The sequence below is a fragment of the Paramormyrops kingsleyae genome, chromosome 5 (genome assembly GCF_048594095.1).
Source record: "Paramormyrops kingsleyae isolate MSU_618 chromosome 5, PKINGS_0.4, whole genome shotgun sequence".
Taxonomy (NCBI): Eukaryota; Metazoa; Chordata; class Actinopteri; order Osteoglossiformes; family Mormyridae; genus Paramormyrops; species Paramormyrops kingsleyae.
Window position 1 is genome coordinate 24,755,384 of NC_132801.1, and position 21,146 is coordinate 24,776,529.

The following is a 21,146-nucleotide window of genomic DNA, read 5'->3' on the forward strand; positions in this document are numbered from 1 at the left end:
AGGCCCTCCACCTCACAATGTCTCCTATCATGGCACACTTTTCCCTCTCATGCCCAAACTCTGTCACTTGTGATGCCTCAGCTGTGGCAGTTGGAGTTGTACTGTCACAGCTGCAGGATGGAGTTGAATGACCCGTTGACTTTGTCTCCTGTGCTCTAATCCCTACTGAACGAAAACATTCTGCATTCAGAACATGAAGCTCTGACTTGCATCTGGGCCTGTAAGCGATGGCATTGTGCATGTCAAACTGCATTGTAGGGACCTAGTCTGATGGCCTTGGATTGACAGGGACATAGAAAATCTAGTTAGGGATTGTGCAGCATGCCTTGCGAGTAGGAAAATGGGTCTACCTGCACCACCCTCTCTACAGCCTCTGCTTTGGCCTGCCCATCCTGGGAACATCTCCAACTAGACGTGTGGGGAACTACATAGAGTCCCACAATGCCAGCGCTTCCTCCTTGTTGTGTATGATCTCTGATCTAAGTGGTCTGAGGTGGTCTTTACCGGTTTGGTCACTGACTTTTTAGACACTCTCTTTGCGCAAAAGGGGAATTCCTCCACCTATCACAACAGATAATTGGCCTCAATTTGTGCAGAGTTTGATGCCTTTCTGACAGAGCGAGGTATCTGTCACATTCACGCAGCTGAGTATCACCAGCAGGTCAATTGTGGAGTGAAGCGTCTTAATCAGACCCTTAAATATGGCTGAATTAGTTGAAGGTCACCCTTTTTCAGCAGCACTGTTCTGTTACAGAGCCACCAAGCACACGGATTGCTTGCTTGCTACTTATGTTGGGCTGTAAATTGTAACTTTATTTCGATAAATTTGTACTTTGTTTTATTTTAGCAGTTTCATTGCTTCAACACATAACCTTTACTCATCTTTTATAAAAGTTTTGTTTTTTAATCAAAAATTATTTATAAATTTTATACCTATAAAAAATGTGAAATATTTTGATACATAAATAAATAAATGAATAAATGTGATACATTTTTTGTGCATTTCAACAAGTAACATTTTAAACAGTTTTTGAAAGCTTACTTTTGCCCATTGTTGAGAAAGATCTCAACTTTGAGACAAAGGAAGCTTAAACGAGCAGCACTAGGTAACAGTTTGAACCTGTATTGAGACCACATGGGATATATAGCACTTATTACAACTGAACACAGGTGCAAGCTAAATATCTCTATGTGTAACCTAGAAGGCAAAAGTCATACGTACCTCAGCCAATTATCGATGCCTATTATAGTGCATGCACACACTTACCTGTACATTTTCTGAATGTATTGGCTTTTGGTATTAACTAAATGTGTTACCATGTGTAAATAGCAAGTAATCTGATATGTTTTAATGTAAATATAAGTTACTTAAGGGGTTGCTGTATGCGCAATATATCCGGTTAATTAAAATTATATGTAACTGTTAACAACATATACCCTTTTCAACATTACTTTTTTCATCCAAGTTTGCATATAAGTCTCTCATAATTAGGGGTTTTAATTACACAATTACAAAAGAATGATAATATGAATTCAAAATCTTATCATAGCATCACAGAATGAATACCATGCTGATGATTTAAACGAATAAAAAGGTGGCACTATCGTTTCTCTTAACCCTTTCCCTTACTGGCCATCTCAATACATACTCAATACAATACAGGAGAAATTTTTGCAGGATGACCAATCCTGTGAAGGTTTCCCAGTTTAGACAATATGGCTATGACTATGGTTTAGCGGCAATCCAGGATTTTCTTCTCATAACATATTGGACATCTGTCCGTTGACAAAACCCTTGTTATGGTAAAGGCCAAAACTGCTGACAATTGCATTAGGTACACTTGAATTTTTAGTATTTGCTATACAGTATTTAAAATGCTGGCCCTTATTATCCATTAATTAGCGTTAACTGTAGGGAATAATAGATTGAATATGATTGCTTTGAAAAGCAAACAAATGAAGGACTCACAAAAGTGTGACGTATTTTTACTCTATTCCTCTACACATGGCTGTGACTCATAGGTTCTACTTCAAGTCCTTGATGAGAAGGATATAGATTGCAATTCATCTGCAATACGTCAATTGTAAAGAAATATAAACACCAGCAGTATTAACAAAAAAGACAAAGCAATTAGGACAAGAATCCTCATTTCTCGTTTTAATAACACATTGTTTCTATGCTCTGTTTACAAGGAGTAAAAACAAGTGTTGAGGGCAAAAAGAGGCATAAACAAAACGAATAACAGAAGAAGGTCCAGAGAAGCCATGACTGAAATGAAAAGGCTGGGTAAACATTACCCTTCCTTGTTACTACAGACTTCTTTTGTCATAGAAAGGTACATGTCATGGTGTTCCGGAACTTCTTGCCATATTAGTATGTTGCATTTCACAGAGAAAGAGATCTAATGAAAACAAGAAATACAATCCAATGTCATTTTAAAATGCAAATCAGAAACACAAGAAGGAGGATTTGGAGTTAAAACACAAGTCTAATCAAAGAAACAAAAATGTAATGGAAAAATTAAAGTTTTTAAAAGATTGCTCTTTATCACCCTCATTTCATTTTTCTTTTTGTCATGTTCTAAAAACAATTACTAATAACGAAGAGAAAAATCTTTGGAAGAAGTAGAAGTACTTAAAAAAAAAACTACAGTATATGGAGATGCCACTACCCAGCTTTGTATTTATTATTTATTCATTTAATTATTGTGTTTTTCAGTTTTTTTTAATTATTTAGCATTTTACTATGTTTTCTAAGAGGTAGATCAACAAAACAATTACATGACCACAGGGATGGAGGGATTGTGGGAAGGGGGCGTCAATGGTTGAGGTGATCTGTCTCAAGGGAGCAGAGTAAAACAGAGTATGGTTTCAGAGGTATAGTGAATTTCTATGCTCACATCAGGAGTTACACATTATTATCTTTCACTGAGTGATTTTTATGTTCATCCAGTGCAAAACTTAAAAACTATGGTGGTAAATGGACACTTTGACCACTAGGTGATAGACTGAACCCGTTTCAAGACGTGGAACATAATTTATTAGAAAGTGTTGTTTCTCTATCGTAAATGCTCCACTTGCCCCTCTTATCTGCCAAAGCGTGAGACACCAAGACCATGCCCTCCAGCCATGCCTTTCACCTGGACCCCTCCTCATCCCTCCCTCACCATTTCAACCTTCTTTGCCTTTTTTTCAGTCTCAACTTTGAGCCAGAGAGATAATAAAAGCAGGAAAAAAAGGAAAATGAGAGAGAAATTAAAATATACTTGCACCAATGCTTTTTTCTGGATGAATAACAATCATATGGCTAAGTCTTGAGGTAGCATTCCTAGTTATATGTGAGGTTAATATTTTGTAGCACCTACGACTCCATGTGAAATTTTAAAATCACAGTGAATACATTTTATATGAAATATACTATACCCTGCTTTTCCATGCTAGTTTGACCTAGCATATTGTACAGTACATGAGATGAAATCTGTCAAACGTGGAAGAGGGAGATTAAATGCAATAAACTGCAGCTGATTATTACTTGATTGCCACTAAAAAACAAGAAGTATGACACAGTTTTTTGATGGCACTTCCATGTACTGAATAAGGGCATATTTTTGAAGAATTGTATATTGTAGTAGAAGAGAATTTTCCCCATGGAGGTGTCCATGTGTTTTTAATACAATAGCAGTATTTTTTGAACTTCTCAGTGATGAAGTAACTGTACTAACTGCTGAGAAATTAATCAATGCTTCTTACATGCTTTTGTTCATAGATGGGCAAACAACCTTCTCCTATCATTTAAAATTACAATTTGGCACAGTCATCACAATCATTATGAGTGTATTTTATTTTGATAAGCTCAAGAGACATACTATTAAAACATGTATGACAACTACTTTCTCCAGGCAAACTATGGGAAAAATATATATAATTGCCATTAAAATAATGAATGGAAATGAGTAAAAATTACAAATAAGGCCAGATGAAGAGGGTGTAGAACTTAGTAGTCATCTAGTCTTTCATTCTAAAACAACTCAGGCTCAAAGGTTAAATGATTTTAAAATCCACTTTTTTGTAGTACAAAAACATCATTTCTTTTAAAGGTGAAGGTGAGAACAAGGAGGGCTGAGTTAGAGGTCTATAGACGAACAGGGATAGAAAGAATGTTTCATTTCATCTAGTGGACAGCAGTAGGAGAGAGAAATATAGTTCTAAATTCTGGATATAAAGCAAATGAGACATTTTATCCATTTAACCTACTTCTTAATGGGCAGGACCACAATTTCTGTGATTGGCCAATCTCAATATAAAGATTACTTCAAAGAGGCCACAATGTGACAATTCTTTATATCGATTTGTATAAAGCAATAATGCCAGCAGTGTAGTTAAGACGGCACCACTGCTAAGATATTTGCATCTCTATCACTACATCTCCCCCAGACATTGGTTACCACAAATAAATCTAACAACATACTTTATATCCCCAAATCACTGCAATGACAATTGACTATTCCTCCTTCGTCTTTTCACTCCTTTTATACCAGAAAAAAATATTGTCCTTGTATTTGCATCACTAAAATTTCCCCAGTACATATATATATATTTTGTGAAATACTAAATAACCAGATGTCATGTCCAAAAAAGCTTGCTGTTCAACATGGAACAATAAAAAATTAAATTAAAAAAGACTGCAGTCCAAACCGTGTGTGCGTGTGTCTATTTTTTTTTTTTTTTTTTTTTGAACAGAGCACTATGGTTTTCAAGAGAACCCCTAATTTTTATTTGACTGAGGAATTCTGTGACATCTTAAAAGATCTGGTGGCATTTTGGATCGTTGTTGAAAACAAAGCCCTTGCAATCCTGATGGCAGTAAGTATATCCTAGTGTACAAACTTCAGAACAAATCTATTGTACAACATTAGATATTGAAAAGGCTGTAGGCATGTGGCCAAAATAACAAGGGCTTTGTGTGTGACAGGTATGACAGTTTAAATGATGCCAAAACACTGCAATATCACACTCAGAATTCCTTTCTTTCAAATAATAAAAACCCCAAAAGCATGTTGCTGCCTCTTAACAGAATGGAAGCACAAACGGCAGAATAGATCTTTACTTACTGAGAATAAGCGAGCATTGCCTATGATGGAATACTGTAATAGACTGGAAAAGGTACAATCGTTCAGGTTGGTAAAATATTCTTTCACATCTTGCCTTTTTATGTCTTTTCTTTTTATATTTTTAATTTTCTTTTTCTAAATCTTTAAAAAATACAAAACCTTTTCTTTTAGCTGCTCTTTTACATATGTACATATTTAACCTAGTTATCTCATTTGAACTCATTCATTTTTCTCTCATGTTTGTTTAGGTGCTTCCGTTTTAAAACTTTTAAACATTCTCTGTTCATAATAAAAATTGCTTAAAAAGATTAAAAGAATAAACTGAGGCTAAAGGTTCTCTTTCTAATTCTCTGCCCCCATCCCAATAATCCCACTTAAAACCATTTTATTTATTAATTACAAAAAATGAAAACATGCACACAGACCCACACTTGCACACAAACAGCACAATCAATGAGGAGGACAAAGTTTTATCAGCATTCTATAAATATTCACATTCAAAAAGACTTTAAACATATTATCTGATACAAAAGAGAACACTTGTCTTTAAGGTCTATATCAATGTTTGTTTATGATGGACAAATTTGTAATGCCCAGTGGACATGTGACATAAGAATACCTCAAAAGCTGGATGCTGAAAATATTATTCCATAACCTCACAGCAATAGTGGAAACATTAGCCATTGGTTCAATTCATGATTCTACAAGTTGGCAGAATTAAATTATCAAGATTATCTCAGATCAGCTGATATATTGAACTGCTTTATTAATGCAATATAATGTGAGACCCCAAGAAAGTCAATCACATTCCAATGTTCCAGTCATGAGCCAATTGTTTTTCTGGGGGAAAAACTATGTAATACCATTTAGCTAAAGGTTTTTTCATATCTCTTGTTTTGATCTTAACTGTAACCATACTGTAATTTTAGGGTAATTAGAGAAACGATAGCTTGATGATAAAAATTGTTACTATATTACTGTTATGGGAGTAAAAATATATTGCAAACATGACTATTATGCTGCTGCTTAGCTCAAAGAATAACTGATCGCCATAAGCAACTCTGCTCCCCATTGATAACTGTACTCAAAACATACTTCAGCTAGAACCAGAGATAACCCCAAATTTGTTTTATGTGAATGTCTGTTGTCACTCACTCCACCTCAATATCTTTTGTTACTGGTATTTGGATTAGTACAATCCCAGGATTATTCTCATTAAATGAAAAAAAAAAACATAAAAAATCTAAAAAAAAAAAAAAAAAAAACCTTAAAAAAATAAAAATATTCAAGACTATCAGCTTTATATAAAACACCAGCAAGCAAAAAATGGTACAGACAAACACTGAGGTAACAATACCCTGAGGTAGGTTTTTTCATATTTAATCTTTTATATTTTAAGTGATAACTCCAATTTTTCCCCTTATAGGAGTTCACTAGTAGAGCCTCGGTGAATTGGGAGAGTGAGGGCACAACCACTTCCACAGATATCTTGTAATACTCTAATCAGAAGCAAAAAGGGGAAATTACAAGTGCTTCAGAGTAGATATTTTCCATTCTCAGTGTGGCACTGGTCACATGACTGAGGCAGATTTTAGGTCACAGACAGCTGAGAAAATTTGTACACTATACAATCAAACAATATTTTATGCATTCCCTCAAAATTAATAAGAAAAACAATGGAGGCACAGGAATCTCTTACTTCAAAAAGTCATACTAGTGGCCTTCATCTGTAAATAACTTTAATCCATTTTTTCCTTTTTCTATAAGAGATGAACGTGACCCAGTAACCCACTCAGTAGTGCTCTCTTAATGACATATCATATTGTTTGAACATACTGCTGGAAACAGTTTTCCCATTTCTCTCCCAGTTCCACCTCACTACACACTGCATTTTCTCGACAAAGTTTATCTTCATATATATATATATATATATATATATATATATATATATATATATATATATATATATATATATATATAGTCTTATATATATATGTGTGTGTATATATACATATATGTATATATACATAAATATATACATATACAATATATATATAATATTCTTTTAAAAACCACCTTTAAAATCAAGACTGACTGGAAACGAATGTCTGCTGATATAGTAGAAGCAGCCACATTGTGTATTTACGATGGAGATAGCAAACCTCTCAAAAGAAGCATCCTACCCACGACACAAACTGTGTCAACTCATTCAGCACCCGCTGCCTTTAAGCGACCCCATGTAAGCTGTCATACTGAGGGTGCTTGTCTTTACACTTATTTCACGACATTCCGAAGTCTCCCTTTGTGTGCATACTATCTCCCTGTGCTCCAACATGGCTTCCTGCTACTTCTCTTCATTTCCAGTCACTCTCTGGCCTAGCATCAGCTCTTTTATTTTCTCCATTTAATTTCCGTATGATTCTCCTCTCTTACTCCTTCTCTGGCATGCATCCTCCCTGTCTCCACCTGGGTTGTTGTTGCGCTCTGTATTTCTGTGCCTACAGATGCAGGGCAGGGAAATGGCACAATCTCTTACTTTCTCCGGGCAGGCTGGGGCCCCTGTGCCAGTCCCTGGGGAGTGCCAAGCTCAGACGAAGGTGCTGGCTGGGGCCCCTGGCCACCCCCCATGCCCCCTTTCTGCTGCTGCTGCTTTACTTGCATTAGAATATCCCTGATCTTCCTCTGTGCCAGCTGTAAATCACAGATCGAAACAGTCAATTCAATGGAAATAATCAATTCAAGAATCATGAATTGAATTTAAATCCCTATTATTAAATTAAATTGTAGAACTGGAGTAGCGTGAAATGGTTAGCAACTTATCTATGAGAAAGGATCCTGCTGAGGAATTAGCATCTTAGGATGGTGGATCTCACCTGGCTTGCATAGAAGTGTCCAATGATCTTGACAATGACCTGATCATTCTCGTCAGGGGTCTGTTCGCGTGGGACCACCACCTCTGCTGCTGTCAGATTCTGCAACTCATTCACCTACAGTGGGAAATCAATGGAAAATGACAGCACATCAAGGTTCAGCTGTCAAAAACATTACTTTCATCTCAGGAACACATTTCATGCTGGACAATAATAGTCGCTGGGCTTGATGTTAAAGGTTAAGTTGCAGATTATTAGCCAGGGGGTTAAAAATAAAGGATGGCACAGGGGCTCAGTGGGTAGCAGCTGTCTCACACCTCCCAGGCTGAGGGTTTGAATCTCATCCTCTGCTCAGCAGTGATGTGACCTTTTGACACTATGGGGACCATTTTTCAGGCGTTTGCAGTCAAAAAACTAAAAATGCCAACAATCTTGCATTTTGTTTGGTTACTTATGGTGAAGGTTAGGGCTGGGTAGGGGTTAAGGTTGTCATGTTGGGATTAGAGTTTTCAACAAAGAAACGAATGAAGAGTCCCCACAAACACATAATTACAAACCTGTGTGTGTGTGGGTGTGTGTGTGTGTGTGTGTGTGTGTGTGATCGCATGATGTGGTTTTGTGGTGAGTTGAAGAAGAAGAAATTTTTTATACTTAACTACTGTAACACTAATTTGGTGATTTAGGGTTACACAGCAAGACCATGAAAAGTATTAAAAAGTTATTCAAAATGGAATCATAATTTGGAAATTATTACACAGTATGTATGGTGATTCTATGTAAATTGCTACATTAAGAACAAGGACAATATATTACTGACAGGTTATAATTTATTGGTAGGGATGCACAGAAATCTATACTAGTGTGATACCGTGCTCATGTCCTCACAAGTAGCCCTTGTGACAATGTATCTATGTCTATAACCAACACCATCTAATGACATATAAGTGATTTTATAAACCAGCAAAGATATGGGACAATATATCTGCGATGCAAAGTTAACGACGAGATCCAAAGCATAGCAAATTCAAATTGTAATTTACTAAACCATCTCTAAGAGGAGGTGTAAAATCAGGTTGATGCAACTCTTGTCATGCCCCGCTCGTCCTCCAGTGTGCCACGCCCCCTCATCTACCCCTCATCTATCTCCTCAAGGTTGTATTGCAGTCATGAGTCCCATGCTGCCGGAGATAAGCTCCAGGCATCTTTGACCCGGATAAGATGGACGGATGAATAATCAAATTTAGATGAGAAATCACTTGATAATGAGGTGCACAGGGATGCATGCCTTGTTCACACTCAATGGGAATAAGTGCAGGTCTGTCTGTTTACAGCATGCCCCTACTGTAAATCGTTGATGTTAAATGTACAGTGGCCTGAAATCATGTATAGAGAAACTTTGTGAGATAAAAATTTTGCTAAACTGTGCCATAATAGTGTACTGATGTACTAAATTTTAGTCTGCTTTAAAATAATTCAATACTTAAAATTAGGGGATGAATCAAGCGTTTGGGGTACAGGTCAGGCCTCCTTGCAGCTACAGAGTTCACTTCCAGCCACCAACCGGAGATGAAGCTCTTACCGTTTTGCCGCCCTTCCCGATGACACGCCCAGCGGCTGTGGCAGCCACTTTGATGTGGGTCTCCAGCTTCACCTCCTCCTTGGGGCCAAAGAAATTTTCCTCTTTCAACTTCCCATAGATCCTGCCCTGGGCCTGTGCAGAAATACAAGATGCATAAAATACATACAAAATATGAAAATATGAACAAATTGTAAATATGGGAACAGTTGTAAAGATAAAATATTTATTGTACCTTAAACTGAGCCTCCGGTGGTCCAGTCACTATGACCATGCGCATTTTAGAGTCTGGAGCCTCTGCTGGAGCAATCTAGGGATGATTTATTAATGCATGTTTAGGAAAAGCCAAAATGCCAAACTCTCAGCCTTATTATCTCTTAATGACATTTTCCACGTTGCATGTGTTTTAATGGATTCTGCTTTTCTGTGTCCCTGAATACTTTGGGAAAAATCAGTTTCACTTTCATTAACTAATCATGTTGATATGACTACGTAGTATAAATAAATACCAAGCACTAAAGGTATCATTGCTGTACATAGCATCCCGTTTCCTTAACACTAAATACAGGGCTCCACTTGTGCAGCGAAGGACAAAAAATGAACAAGTGGGATAATTACTTTTACATTTTTAAATGGTAGGAGATTATATAAATCGTGCAGGCACAGCACAATGCTATCATGCTGATGCTTGTAGTGTACTTCATTCCCATACTTCAATCCCATACTTCATTCCCATACTTCAATCCCATACTTCAATCCCATACTTCAATCCCATACTTCATTCCCATACTTCATTTTTCCCACTTGTAGTTCTCTTACTTCCAGTATCATGCCAATGTCAGGCTGCAAAAATACTTCCATTTCTGATCTCCTTTTGCAGTTTTTATACGGACTATATATATATATAATTCCACAGCAATATAAAAAGAGCTAACAGGTGACGACTATGTAGCTCCACATTTTCACTGAGACGCGCATCAGCCTTCTCCAGAGGCGGCTGAATGTAACTGAGAAAAGTCCACCCACTGTGACATGGAAGTATGCAACATCCATCCATCTGTGTTCAACCACTGATCTAGTAGAGACCTGCAGGGAAGCTGAAGCCCATCCCAGGCAGTGAGCACACTGGCGAAAGTGCATGCTATGGACAATTTATAGACATTTGCCTGAGTGCACGTTTTTAGATTCTGTATTGGACAAGCCGTAAGCAGAAATGGACATCCTGCAGAACTTGACAACAGCAATTGAGGATATCATCCTTAGATTTTAAAGCAGAGAAATAAATGCAAAATTGTGTAATTTAAATTTCTTTAAAAATTGTTTATTATTTAAAAGTGTTAGCCAGGCTAACTTTACATATTATTACTACAGCATATCGATATTAAATGTTACAAGACAGGTGATTAATTCGGAGAAGCTGCTCTCCTTTCCCACGTGGGAGATCAACCAGCAGTTGCAAGGGCTGCCCCCTACTGGTGAAACAGCAAGCTACAAATGGGGTTATCCCGCTTTTTGAATGTTGAAAGCACATTAACTTGATGTTTATTTTAATGTTGAGTAAATGCAGCCAAGTAAGACCTTGGACATGAAACAGCTATGCAATTTGTTTTATAACTGGTATGTGTATTTTTTCATCAACATTTTAATTTCTTAATATTTATGGACAGTTTATGAATTTGTGGATAACTGTAAAATACAGAAACGCTGAATAATACTGCCGACATGCATGAGATTTGATAGTGATAAGGGAAATCTTGTAAAATATTGCTATTGCTATTTTTTTTTAAAATCAGGATTAAAATCAGGTTTTTTATTCATCCATTCCAAAATGCATAATTTCTTCTGCTCCAACTATTCTATTGTAGATATGGTAGAATGTTCTAGATTACTACCATACTGCATGACCCATTTTCTGTAATGCTTCAGTTCATAAACATAGACCCTGGCACTTTCCTGTTGAGTTTCCTGATACAACCCATAACTTACAGTCCATTCAACAAGTCAAAGTGGTCTGTTTGCTTAGCATAGACTCGCCATCCTTCATCGTTGAGATCTGGTTCTCTTGTTGTTGATTATTTAAATTTCCCACTTATGAGAAAAAAATCCACCATTGTCTCATCTGTCCAAAACTAAGTCAAAATTAGTAACAATTTTTTGGATATTCGTGTAGAGCGGCATGGTAGCTCTGTTCACTGCACTGTGGCCTCACATCTCCAGGGTGTTTGATTCTTGCCCCCAGCTTTGCAGGTATTGTTTGCATTTCATAGGTTTCTCTCCCACAGTCCCAAATCATGTGGATGGGTGCCTGAATATCAGAGCGTGCCCTGTGACGGACTGGCAATCCCTCCAGGGTGTTCCCTGCCCTGTGGCTGAACACGCGGTTATGTAAGACTGATATTTTTCCTCCTTGGAATCCTCTCACAACCATTCTTGTTCCTTGTTTTTCCATGCGGTAGACTGATTGACTGACATTAGCCAAGAGAGTCCACAGAATTACAGCCTGCAACTGTGAGATTCTTTGAGATTTTGCGTCTGCAATGGCTTTCTCTGGACACTCCTGGGAAAAGCAACAACCATGATTACATTCTCAGTTTGTTTACTACTTGAGCGTTTGTGGACTGGTGAAGGTCAAAGCCTTTCCAGCCTCAGGAACACTGGCGACGTTTTCAAAAGTCCTCACAAATATCTTTATAATTGCGCACAATTCACTTCCACAATGGAATGTTGCCCCGCAACCTTTTCCAGGATAAAAGTTTGGATGATGGATGGATGAATGGAAGCAACACTGTGTTGTGAAAAGCAGACCAATGATTTCCCCCCTTAGGAAATAGGTTTATCGCTCTGGTTTATCTCATTAATTGGTCATTTAAATGACCCCCTGAATACAAGGTGTTACAGGATCACATGTATTCCCACAAGACAAATAAGCTTTGTATCTGTGATTGTCATGAAAAAATAAAATAATTTGTTTAATCTGTTAAAAAGTGTCCATGATAAGGTTCCACTGATTCAAACCCCACAATTTAATTTAGAAGGAAATAGGCCAAAAACCTATACAGATGTTGCAAATTGATACATTGTATTTTAGCTCTCATTTTAGTTCTAGTTCCTTTTCATTTCACATGTGTGTTTACACTGATGAACTTTGGACTCTGGACTTTTTCCCTGCAGAGAATGTTTCACAGAACAGTTCCAGGTTATAGTCACAACACACCAGTTTCATTGACTCCACTTATTGGCACCAAACTTCACAGAAGTTGAGTGCATTGATAGTTGTACTAAGAGTTTAAATATAGACAAAGCCCCACGGAGCCACTTTTTGTCCAAATCTCACCTTGCCGGAGCGAAGCACCTTCTGCTTTAACATTAACCTTTTTTCTTAATGTCCTAAATTTTGTAAAAGATTCTAATAAAATATCAGTTTTGCACTAAAAATCATATTTTTTTCCATCAGCTTTAATGTTGATTTTCATTAGTAACTCTGTCCAGACATTCATTTCTCTAGTGGATGAGATATTCCTACATAACACCTTTTTTGTTGCATGTTTTTGTATTTAGACTTATTCTCCTTGCCATACTGCTGCCAAAACTTCACTTACTAGTTTGACTTTGCTAGACATATGATGGGTGTAAGAAGGAATCTGTGAATAACTAGATATTTTAATGCATTTTCATAAGGACATCGCAAATGAATAAGGAAGAATATTACTTGTAGCGATAAGCCATGTTTATGTTATGCTATGTTTCAAAAAAAAAAAAAACAACAAGTAGTATTTATCCACGCCATATGAACAATACCACAATCAAATAAAAATGACTTTTTGGTCATTTCCTTGTGTGTGGAGTTTGCATGGCCTCCCCGTGTCGTTATGGGGTTTTCTCTGGTTTCCCCCCCACAGTCCTGAATGGAGTTACCAAATTGCCCATAGGTGTGCATGTGTGAGTGAGCGAATGGTGTGTGTGTGTGTGTGTGTGTGTGTGTGAGTGACTGTGCCCTGTGATGGGTTGGCGCCCCATCCTGGGTTGTTCCCTGCCTTGTGCCCTTAGCCTCCAGGACAGGCTCCGGACCCCCTGCGACTCTGAAAAGGTCAAGCGGTTTCAGAAAATGGATGGATGGGTCATTTTCTTAGTTCTAATCTGTGCTTATTTATAGTGGTAATAACACGAAGACAAATGAACATACTGTGTCTTTAAGACTGTGATCATAAATACATACGATAATCGATAAACATGATGCGCAGAGCGGCTTATTCAGGACTTCTTGCTCAAGTATGCCCATTACAACCCTTGACTCAATGCAGTTTTGTTACAAAGGTGTAAACGGTCGATAAAACATGGAAGGCTCAGCGTATGCCCAGTGGCGCACACAGATTAGCCTTCTCCGGAAGCCGATTCTCACCTTGATGGAGGCCCCAGCGAAGCGGCTGAGCTGCTTGATGTGCTGGCCCTTCTTACCGATGATGGCTCCCACCGCCTGGGCTGGGATGTACACATGGACCGTCTCCTGCTCGGGGGTCTGAGGGGAGAGTAAGAATGCATGTCAGTCCCTAAAATGGCACTGGTACTCTCCACAACTTTGTATAAACCTATTTATTTTACTCTGCCTGCTATTCTCTTCTAGTAAATACTGCATAACTACTACTACGAAACTGCTATTGGAAAGCATGAACAGAACATAGAAGGTTCTGGAGAACTGCCATCCACATAGCTGCCAGGAGTCAACACTGACTTCGCAACACCTAATGACCACAACTATCGCTAATAATAACAATAAACATTTTCCTTTGAAATCCCTTAATAATAATGTCTGTCTACATCACTCAGTCATTAACAAATCTATCAACAAATCTATTACTGTCTGTAATATCTGCACTGCTTTGGCAAATCCATTCGGCATCTCACATTGCGTTTAACACAGTTTGAGTATACCACTCAAAGACTGCTAAGTAACCATTTGCGATGATTTGAAGAATTTACAGGACGGACCACGGTGTCTCAGATTAGCTGTGAAATGCACTTACTCCAAAAGAGCCATACAGAGCACCAGAAGCGGAGTTTCCAGGGGGTGGGGGTGGCATCGAGGAAGAGGGGGGGAACAGCCCCAGAGCGCTAAGGTTGAGCCCTGGAATGAGATGGGTCTGTTGCTGGAAAAAAAAGAGTGAGGAGGAGAGAGGGTGTGGGTGAGGATGAGGGGATGATCTGTACTATATCACACACTGCCAGGGGAATAGACAAATACAAATGATTTGTATTTTTGTACCTCAAAATAATCTGTGATGGTTACTCCAGTCAAATGCAACATTTTATGATTTTGGCCTTAATACTGTGTGTTTGATGTTGGTTAATCTATGCTTTCAGATGACATATTTAACTGAGGGTGATGTTTATGAAATGAGGCCTGTAAGATACCAGCGGGAATTGGACACAAACCGCTGTTTGACAGTTTAGTCCATTGTTCTCCAAGCTTTTGTTCCCAAAAATGAAAGTTACTCTTATAAAGAAAATAATGTGGATCCTGACGCTATATTTTGTTTTACTTTTGGTTACTTTTGACGATGGGGGCGTGGGGTTTATAAAGGTGACGGTCTGATTTTTGCAATCAACAGTGGTAGGCGACCACTGCAAAATACACGATGTCTCATTCAGAGTAAATTAACATGCAAAACTTGATGAAGTAAAGGAATATTAATCTCCAATTAAGTCTTTATGTCTTTAACTGGAAACTTTCTACTAAATGTTTGATTAAGCTTAATGGCATGGTTCCCCAGTCTTCATTTAAAACAGTAATACAAGCTTTATTTTAATTTTTACTGTGGATGTCAGGTTCAGGTTGCAGCTCTGTGTATACAATGTTCACACACACGCGCGCGCACGCACACGCACACGCACACGCACACACCTGACCTGTGAGACAATGATTTTTAAGCTAGTGAACACAGTAATGAACATTAAATGTCTACTGAACTGAAGTGATAATTTTTTTTTATGTAATTGCTTGTTACATGACATGGAAATAGAAATCCTGGTACTATAAGAAATGCAATTAAAATTATACTTAACGGCTGTCTAATTTCACAACCTGCACTTATTCACAATCTCTCATTATTCGCCTTGTACTATCATGTTATTATGGTGTTTTTACCAAAGCACCAACAGTATCACCATGTTTACTAGCTAATCACTCATCTTGCATGCATTAAGCCCAGTATGTATTGGTAAAAAAAAATCATTTGTTCCTTATAAAGTCACATTATTAAAACTTTTTATTTCTGTTTTGTATCTCACAAACATAGACCTCCACACGTTCTGACTGACATTTCCCGTGAACACACCAGGAGGTGAACAGGCCAAACTCACGTTCATAGCGGCGATGTCATTATCATAGGCCTCTCGCACTTTCTTCATGATTTCCTGCTCAGCCAGACAGCATGCCTCAATAGCTCCCTTTACCGTGATAGTCCTTTCTGGGTTGTATAGAGTCAAGTCCTGCAGCCTACAGATGAGAAAAGAGCAGAATAAAGAGGCCTGAGTAATGAGGTAGAGACCCACAACCATCAGTTTGTCAGTGAGTTAGCAGCCAAATGCTAGCAGGATTTGCCTTTGCTTTGTCAACACTACTTCTACATATTCACGTTTTGGAGTATTTTCCAGAATGAGGGCTGTGAGACTTGCATATTAACAGCAGATTAAGTTGATCTGGGTACCACTTTATACATGCAAGTGAGTCACTTACGGCGAAATAGTGATCTTAGTGTCAGTATCTTGTTCCACCTTCTTTAAGTTGCGCCCCTCCTTGCCGATCAATCGGCCAACAAAATTGTTGTGGGCGAGAATCTTCAGAGGCACCTCTTCGGCTCTAAGGACACATGAAATACTACGATGATGGCAATACTACCATCATATGCAGGAATGTGACACATCTCTATTAGCCTCACTATGGCAACTACCAAAATATCCAGTATATCAGAATATGACATCAGGACACAATAACTCATTAGAAACTCATTAGAAACAGTAAGCCTTCTTTAAAAAACACAACAAACAGATCACATAGTCAAAGTAAAAACCATAGTACACCGACTTTCCACTGTACTAAACTACACTGTGTTCCCAATTGTGATGGGGTCACCAATTATATATTTAGATTAAAACTGCATCGACGACAGCAAGGTGAACAGTGTTGAAGTGAGAGAAAAAAAATCATGCATTTGCGAATAATTTAAAGTCTGGCTACGCAATTCCTCAAGCCGTGAAGCATAAGCAGAAAACCTCCCAACCCTGTTGCATAGATTGCAGCTTCCTTAGGGCCCCTCCACTCACGTCTTGGTGTCCTTGGCCTCCTGGTGCATGATATCGAGGATCATGCGGCATGCAGCTGAGCAGCCCTCGGGGGTGGAGTGGATGCTGATGGGCTTTTCTGCAGCTCCAGCATTCTCCTTACGGTGGACATCAATTCTTCAGAGGGTGGGCAGCACAAAGCACAGTCAGGGTGGTAATATCCTACCAAAGGCTAGCAGTAACCAAGCTGTGGAGACCATCCTACCAATGGTGTCATTACAGGTTACAGGGATGGCAGAATCTTTTCAAGACAAAATTATGGACAGCATACTGTATAACATCATCACAGTCACACTACACTATACAGTACCCCAAAAAACTGCTAAATTAATATTTACCATCAAATACAGACTATTAAAAATACAATTTTTTAAAACTGAAACTATTCTACTAGTTCCTCATACTGGACATGGACACATTATGCAGCCTCACTGTAGAAATATCTGTTTTTAGAAGTATCACGTATAGACTTGGCAGGTGTCTGCTGTTTCCCGATTCCCTTGCACACAGCCAGAAAACACACAGTGCACAACAACATCTACAGTAGAAGCAGGAAAAATAGAGCAGGAACTAAAGAGCAGAAAGCAGAAAAAAACACTGATATGCTGAATACACAAGAAATAAATAAATAGATAAATAAAAACTGTCGATACTCCATTTGAAAACTAATAAAAAAATCATAAATCATTAAAAGTGGTCATCCACATTCAAGACATTTTGCTTACTGCTGAAAACACTCACCAGGCACTATGGCTATTAAACAGTAGATGAGCAAGTTGTCCTAATATGGAAGGGGGAACAAATTATAATAATCCATTCTTTAACTTTGTAACTTCATGAGATCACAGAACTACTGGATCTACATTTGGAACATGTAGTAACTCACTTGCTTTGGGTCTGCTTGGTGATATTGCGAATGGTTGAGCCTTCCTTCCCGATGATGGCTCCAACATACTGAGTGGGAACCAGCAAACGCAAAGGGATATCAGTGTGCTGGTGCTTAGGTGGGGCACCAGAGCTGGGGGAGCCTTGTCTGGGCCCTCCACGGGGCCCATACTGTGGGCGCCGGCCATTGTCAGGCCCCTGGTGGCCCTCAGCAGCAGACGTCTCATCTGGGATGTAGGAAACGCGAAGGGCATTGTTCTCTAACTGGTGACCGTTGAGCTTCTGGATGGCTCTAAATGGGATCAAAATATAAACAACGGATGAATAACCATATGGACAGTAAACATGTCCTATCACATAACATCTAGAAAATAAATTAGGACAATCTCAACAAAACAATACAACAGAACAGAATCTTTATTGTTTGCCAAGGAATCCCTCTTGGTGCAGATGTCAACATAAGATAAAAGAAACACAGAAGATAAATAAAAGCATAAACAGACTATAAAAAGCAAGCTGCAAGTAGAAAGGATGTGCAATGACAGTGTAACATTAAAGTGCAACTTGCATATGTGTACTGGCTGCAGTGGAGGAACTGGAAAGGTTCTTGCACGGAAGGATTATGGTATGTCATGGGATAGACATCACAATGCATCTAATAAAGAGCTGGTGCAGCAGTGATCATAAGCAAACTTTCATGGTTCATAAGAGAGAGGATCATGATACTGTTTTGGTCTTCACACAAAATAGTTACTGCTATTTTACAAATCAGAATGACTATTATTAAATTATCCACTAGAGGTCAGCAATACACCACAGCAATCCAGAAACACACACACAAGTACTGTATGCAGGTAGACAGTAAATAAAACAATAGGAAATACAACTTTCTCATGAGCTGAAACATATTTCAGTTCCCTGCATGAAAACAATGAAGCTCATTACTCAAAATCAGAAAAAGTATGGGTTTTGCCTGTGCAAATGTTTAGTTTTAGTCTATGTAACTAGAACTGACAATTATACATAAGACAAAGTCTTCTATAATTCTATAGTTGATTTGGAATAGAAGAGATAAGTGTCACTCACTGCCTGGCCTGTTCCCGGGTCCCATACGTAACATTGACCACAGCTGTTTCACTCTCAGTGTTCACTGTTTAATAAAGAGGAGAGAAAGAGTAACTGCATTTAACTTAAGCTTTTGCTGAATAAATACATCACACTTACAGAAGCAAAGTTTTCAGATTATTTCTCAAAACATTACTATGAAAAAATGGTCATGTAATTTCATGACCTCATTATTTTTAATGTAGGAAACTGGAAAAAGGAGAAAAACTGAATGAAATAGAAACAGACAATTTTATTTAATACTTTGCCATAGGGTCATTATGCTGGAGATTTCAGGTATGTTCAGGTTATTAATTGTGATATAGTTCTTGTATTGTGATATTTCAGTTAGCTGCAGACATGATGTAGCTAAATTGAAATCTGCAAGTAGAAAATGAAGGCAAACAACACATAGATCGAGATCATTTAGAGATAATCATGTCATATGCAGAGCAGAGATGAGAGATAGATGATTAACAGAACATTAGGTAGAAAAAAAGTGAAAAATTAGGAAGGACAAAACACTGGATGAATGTGGCAGTAACAGTACCTTGTTCACAGTTTTCCACAGTACCAAACTGGGCCAGCAGGCCATCAAGTACCTGGGAAATAAATATATTGATAAAAGTCAAGGACTAAACTTGAATACATGCACTGGAAGTCAGTGGAAGAACACACTGTATGAGATTAATTTTTCCATACTGATGCCAGACATCATCAGTTGTATGGTAGTGTGATGCCACATCCCGTTACATGGTAAGATTAAGTTAAGTTTTCTGTAGGTACAGTTCTCAGAAGCTACTTAGAAGCTACTCCCCACTAAGTCTATCAGTGTGTAATGAAATGGCACTGGGGGTGAAAGAGGGTGCACTTTCCACCACTGCAAGTTTCGGTGAATGCATGAGAGAGTAATATTCAAACAGCACAGAACTGTCTTCCTGCATATCCCCAGTGGAGACCTCATTTTAATTAGAATAATTCCTGGAGACCTAATATTGCTCATCGAAAATTACACAACAATACAGACTTAAAATACAAATAATCTCAAATTCTACTTTCTAAAGTTATGTGTGAAAGTTTTCATGCTGATTGAAGCCTAAGAAAATTCTGCTGAAGATGGCTAAGCATCAGCTTGACCCGCTTTGTTCTTATTAAAATTAAACACAGAGAAATTGTCAATATTCAAGAATGATTTGTATAGCTTAATATATAATATAATTTTTCAGTAAACCAAGTGTGAAAGCGCACGCAAGAATACAATCTGTTTGACTCCTGCAGTCTCCTGGTCACATATTGCTTTGTTATACTATAAGATTCCTCAGCAGCTGCCTCAATTTTCAGGTGGTAATATCTGGGCGACCTGCCTTTACAGTGCTGTATATTGTGTGCACACTGATGTGATTTTGTAGGCTGGGAAGATTCCAAAAGACACTTAAAGCAATGCTGTGCAGTATGATGAAAGACAATTCCCAAACATTAAGGTGTCATAGTTGAAATCAAAAATTCTCACTTTAAAGTTTTATACATTGTAGCCTCCTATAGCGTGTAGCAAATAGTTTGACTGTTTTATCATCTGGAAATAATTATTTGTTTACAATTATTCCTTTTACCTATGAAAGATATGAACGCATGGTGTGACTGAGATAACAGTAACTCACACGCAACACATCATTTTTTCAGGCAGTAACTTATGTAATATATACATAATTTATTAATAAAGCCAGCAACTTATGGATCATCATCACCTTTGACTGTATATTTACAAAGTAAAGCCATCCAAGGATGCGAACTCACCTCCCACTGCATATGTGGTGGAATGTTCCGGATCTGGAGTTTCCTGGTCCTGCAATAAAAAAAAGCCCTTGATGAGTACAGAAGAAATCAACAGACCATTTTATGTGTACTAAGATTGGACACATTAGAAGCTGCTATGAAATAAATAACTTTGTCATTTAAAGCTACGTGGACAGGCAGAACCTTCCTTTCAGCTCTACTGTAATCCTGCTATAGTGTTAACCTGAAAAAATAAATAACAAATTTCCTGACAAAGGCAAAATTCTGAACTACACAAAAAGAAAACACCACACACCATAAGGAATTTCAGAAAAAAGTAACTGCCTTTCATGTATAATAGGCGACAGTCAACGTTATGATGAACATTTCATAAAAAAACATAAAAAACAAACAAACCATCAACCAATAGACTTTGGGATGAAGATGCCCATTGATGTCCATGAACAGGACTGTTGATGAAAATAAACT

At 38.0% G+C, this 21,146-nt stretch overlaps 1 protein-coding gene across 2 annotated transcripts in view; it reads right to left on the reverse strand.

The window, feature by feature from the left end:
• Positions 1-7,188: 7,188 nt before the first annotated feature.
• igf2bp1 (insulin-like growth factor 2 mRNA binding protein 1) overlaps positions 7,189-21,146 on the reverse strand; it is a 65,180-nt gene continuing 51,222 nt past the window's right edge. For both annotated transcript variants that reach the window (XM_023835761.2, XM_072712458.1), the window contains exons 3-15: positions 20,679-20,727; positions 19,435-19,486; positions 18,867-18,930; positions 17,782-18,072; positions 16,878-17,012; positions 16,291-16,413; positions 15,915-16,050; positions 14,579-14,701; positions 13,957-14,073; positions 9,793-9,867; positions 9,561-9,692; positions 7,985-8,098; positions 7,189-7,802 (exon numbers count right to left, since the gene is read on the reverse strand). In XM_023835761.2, the coding sequence (XP_023691529.2) occupies positions 7,644-7,802; positions 7,985-8,098; positions 9,561-9,692; positions 9,793-9,867; positions 13,957-14,073; positions 14,579-14,701; positions 15,915-16,050; positions 16,291-16,413; positions 16,878-17,012; positions 17,782-18,072; positions 18,867-18,930; positions 19,435-19,486; positions 20,679-20,727 (1,570 nt within the window). In that variant the 3' untranslated portion in view covers positions 7,189-7,643. The remainder of the gene's footprint in view (positions 7,803-7,984; positions 8,099-9,560; positions 9,693-9,792; positions 9,868-13,956; positions 14,074-14,578; positions 14,702-15,914; positions 16,051-16,290; positions 16,414-16,877; positions 17,013-17,781; positions 18,073-18,866; positions 18,931-19,434; positions 19,487-20,678; positions 20,728-21,146) is intronic.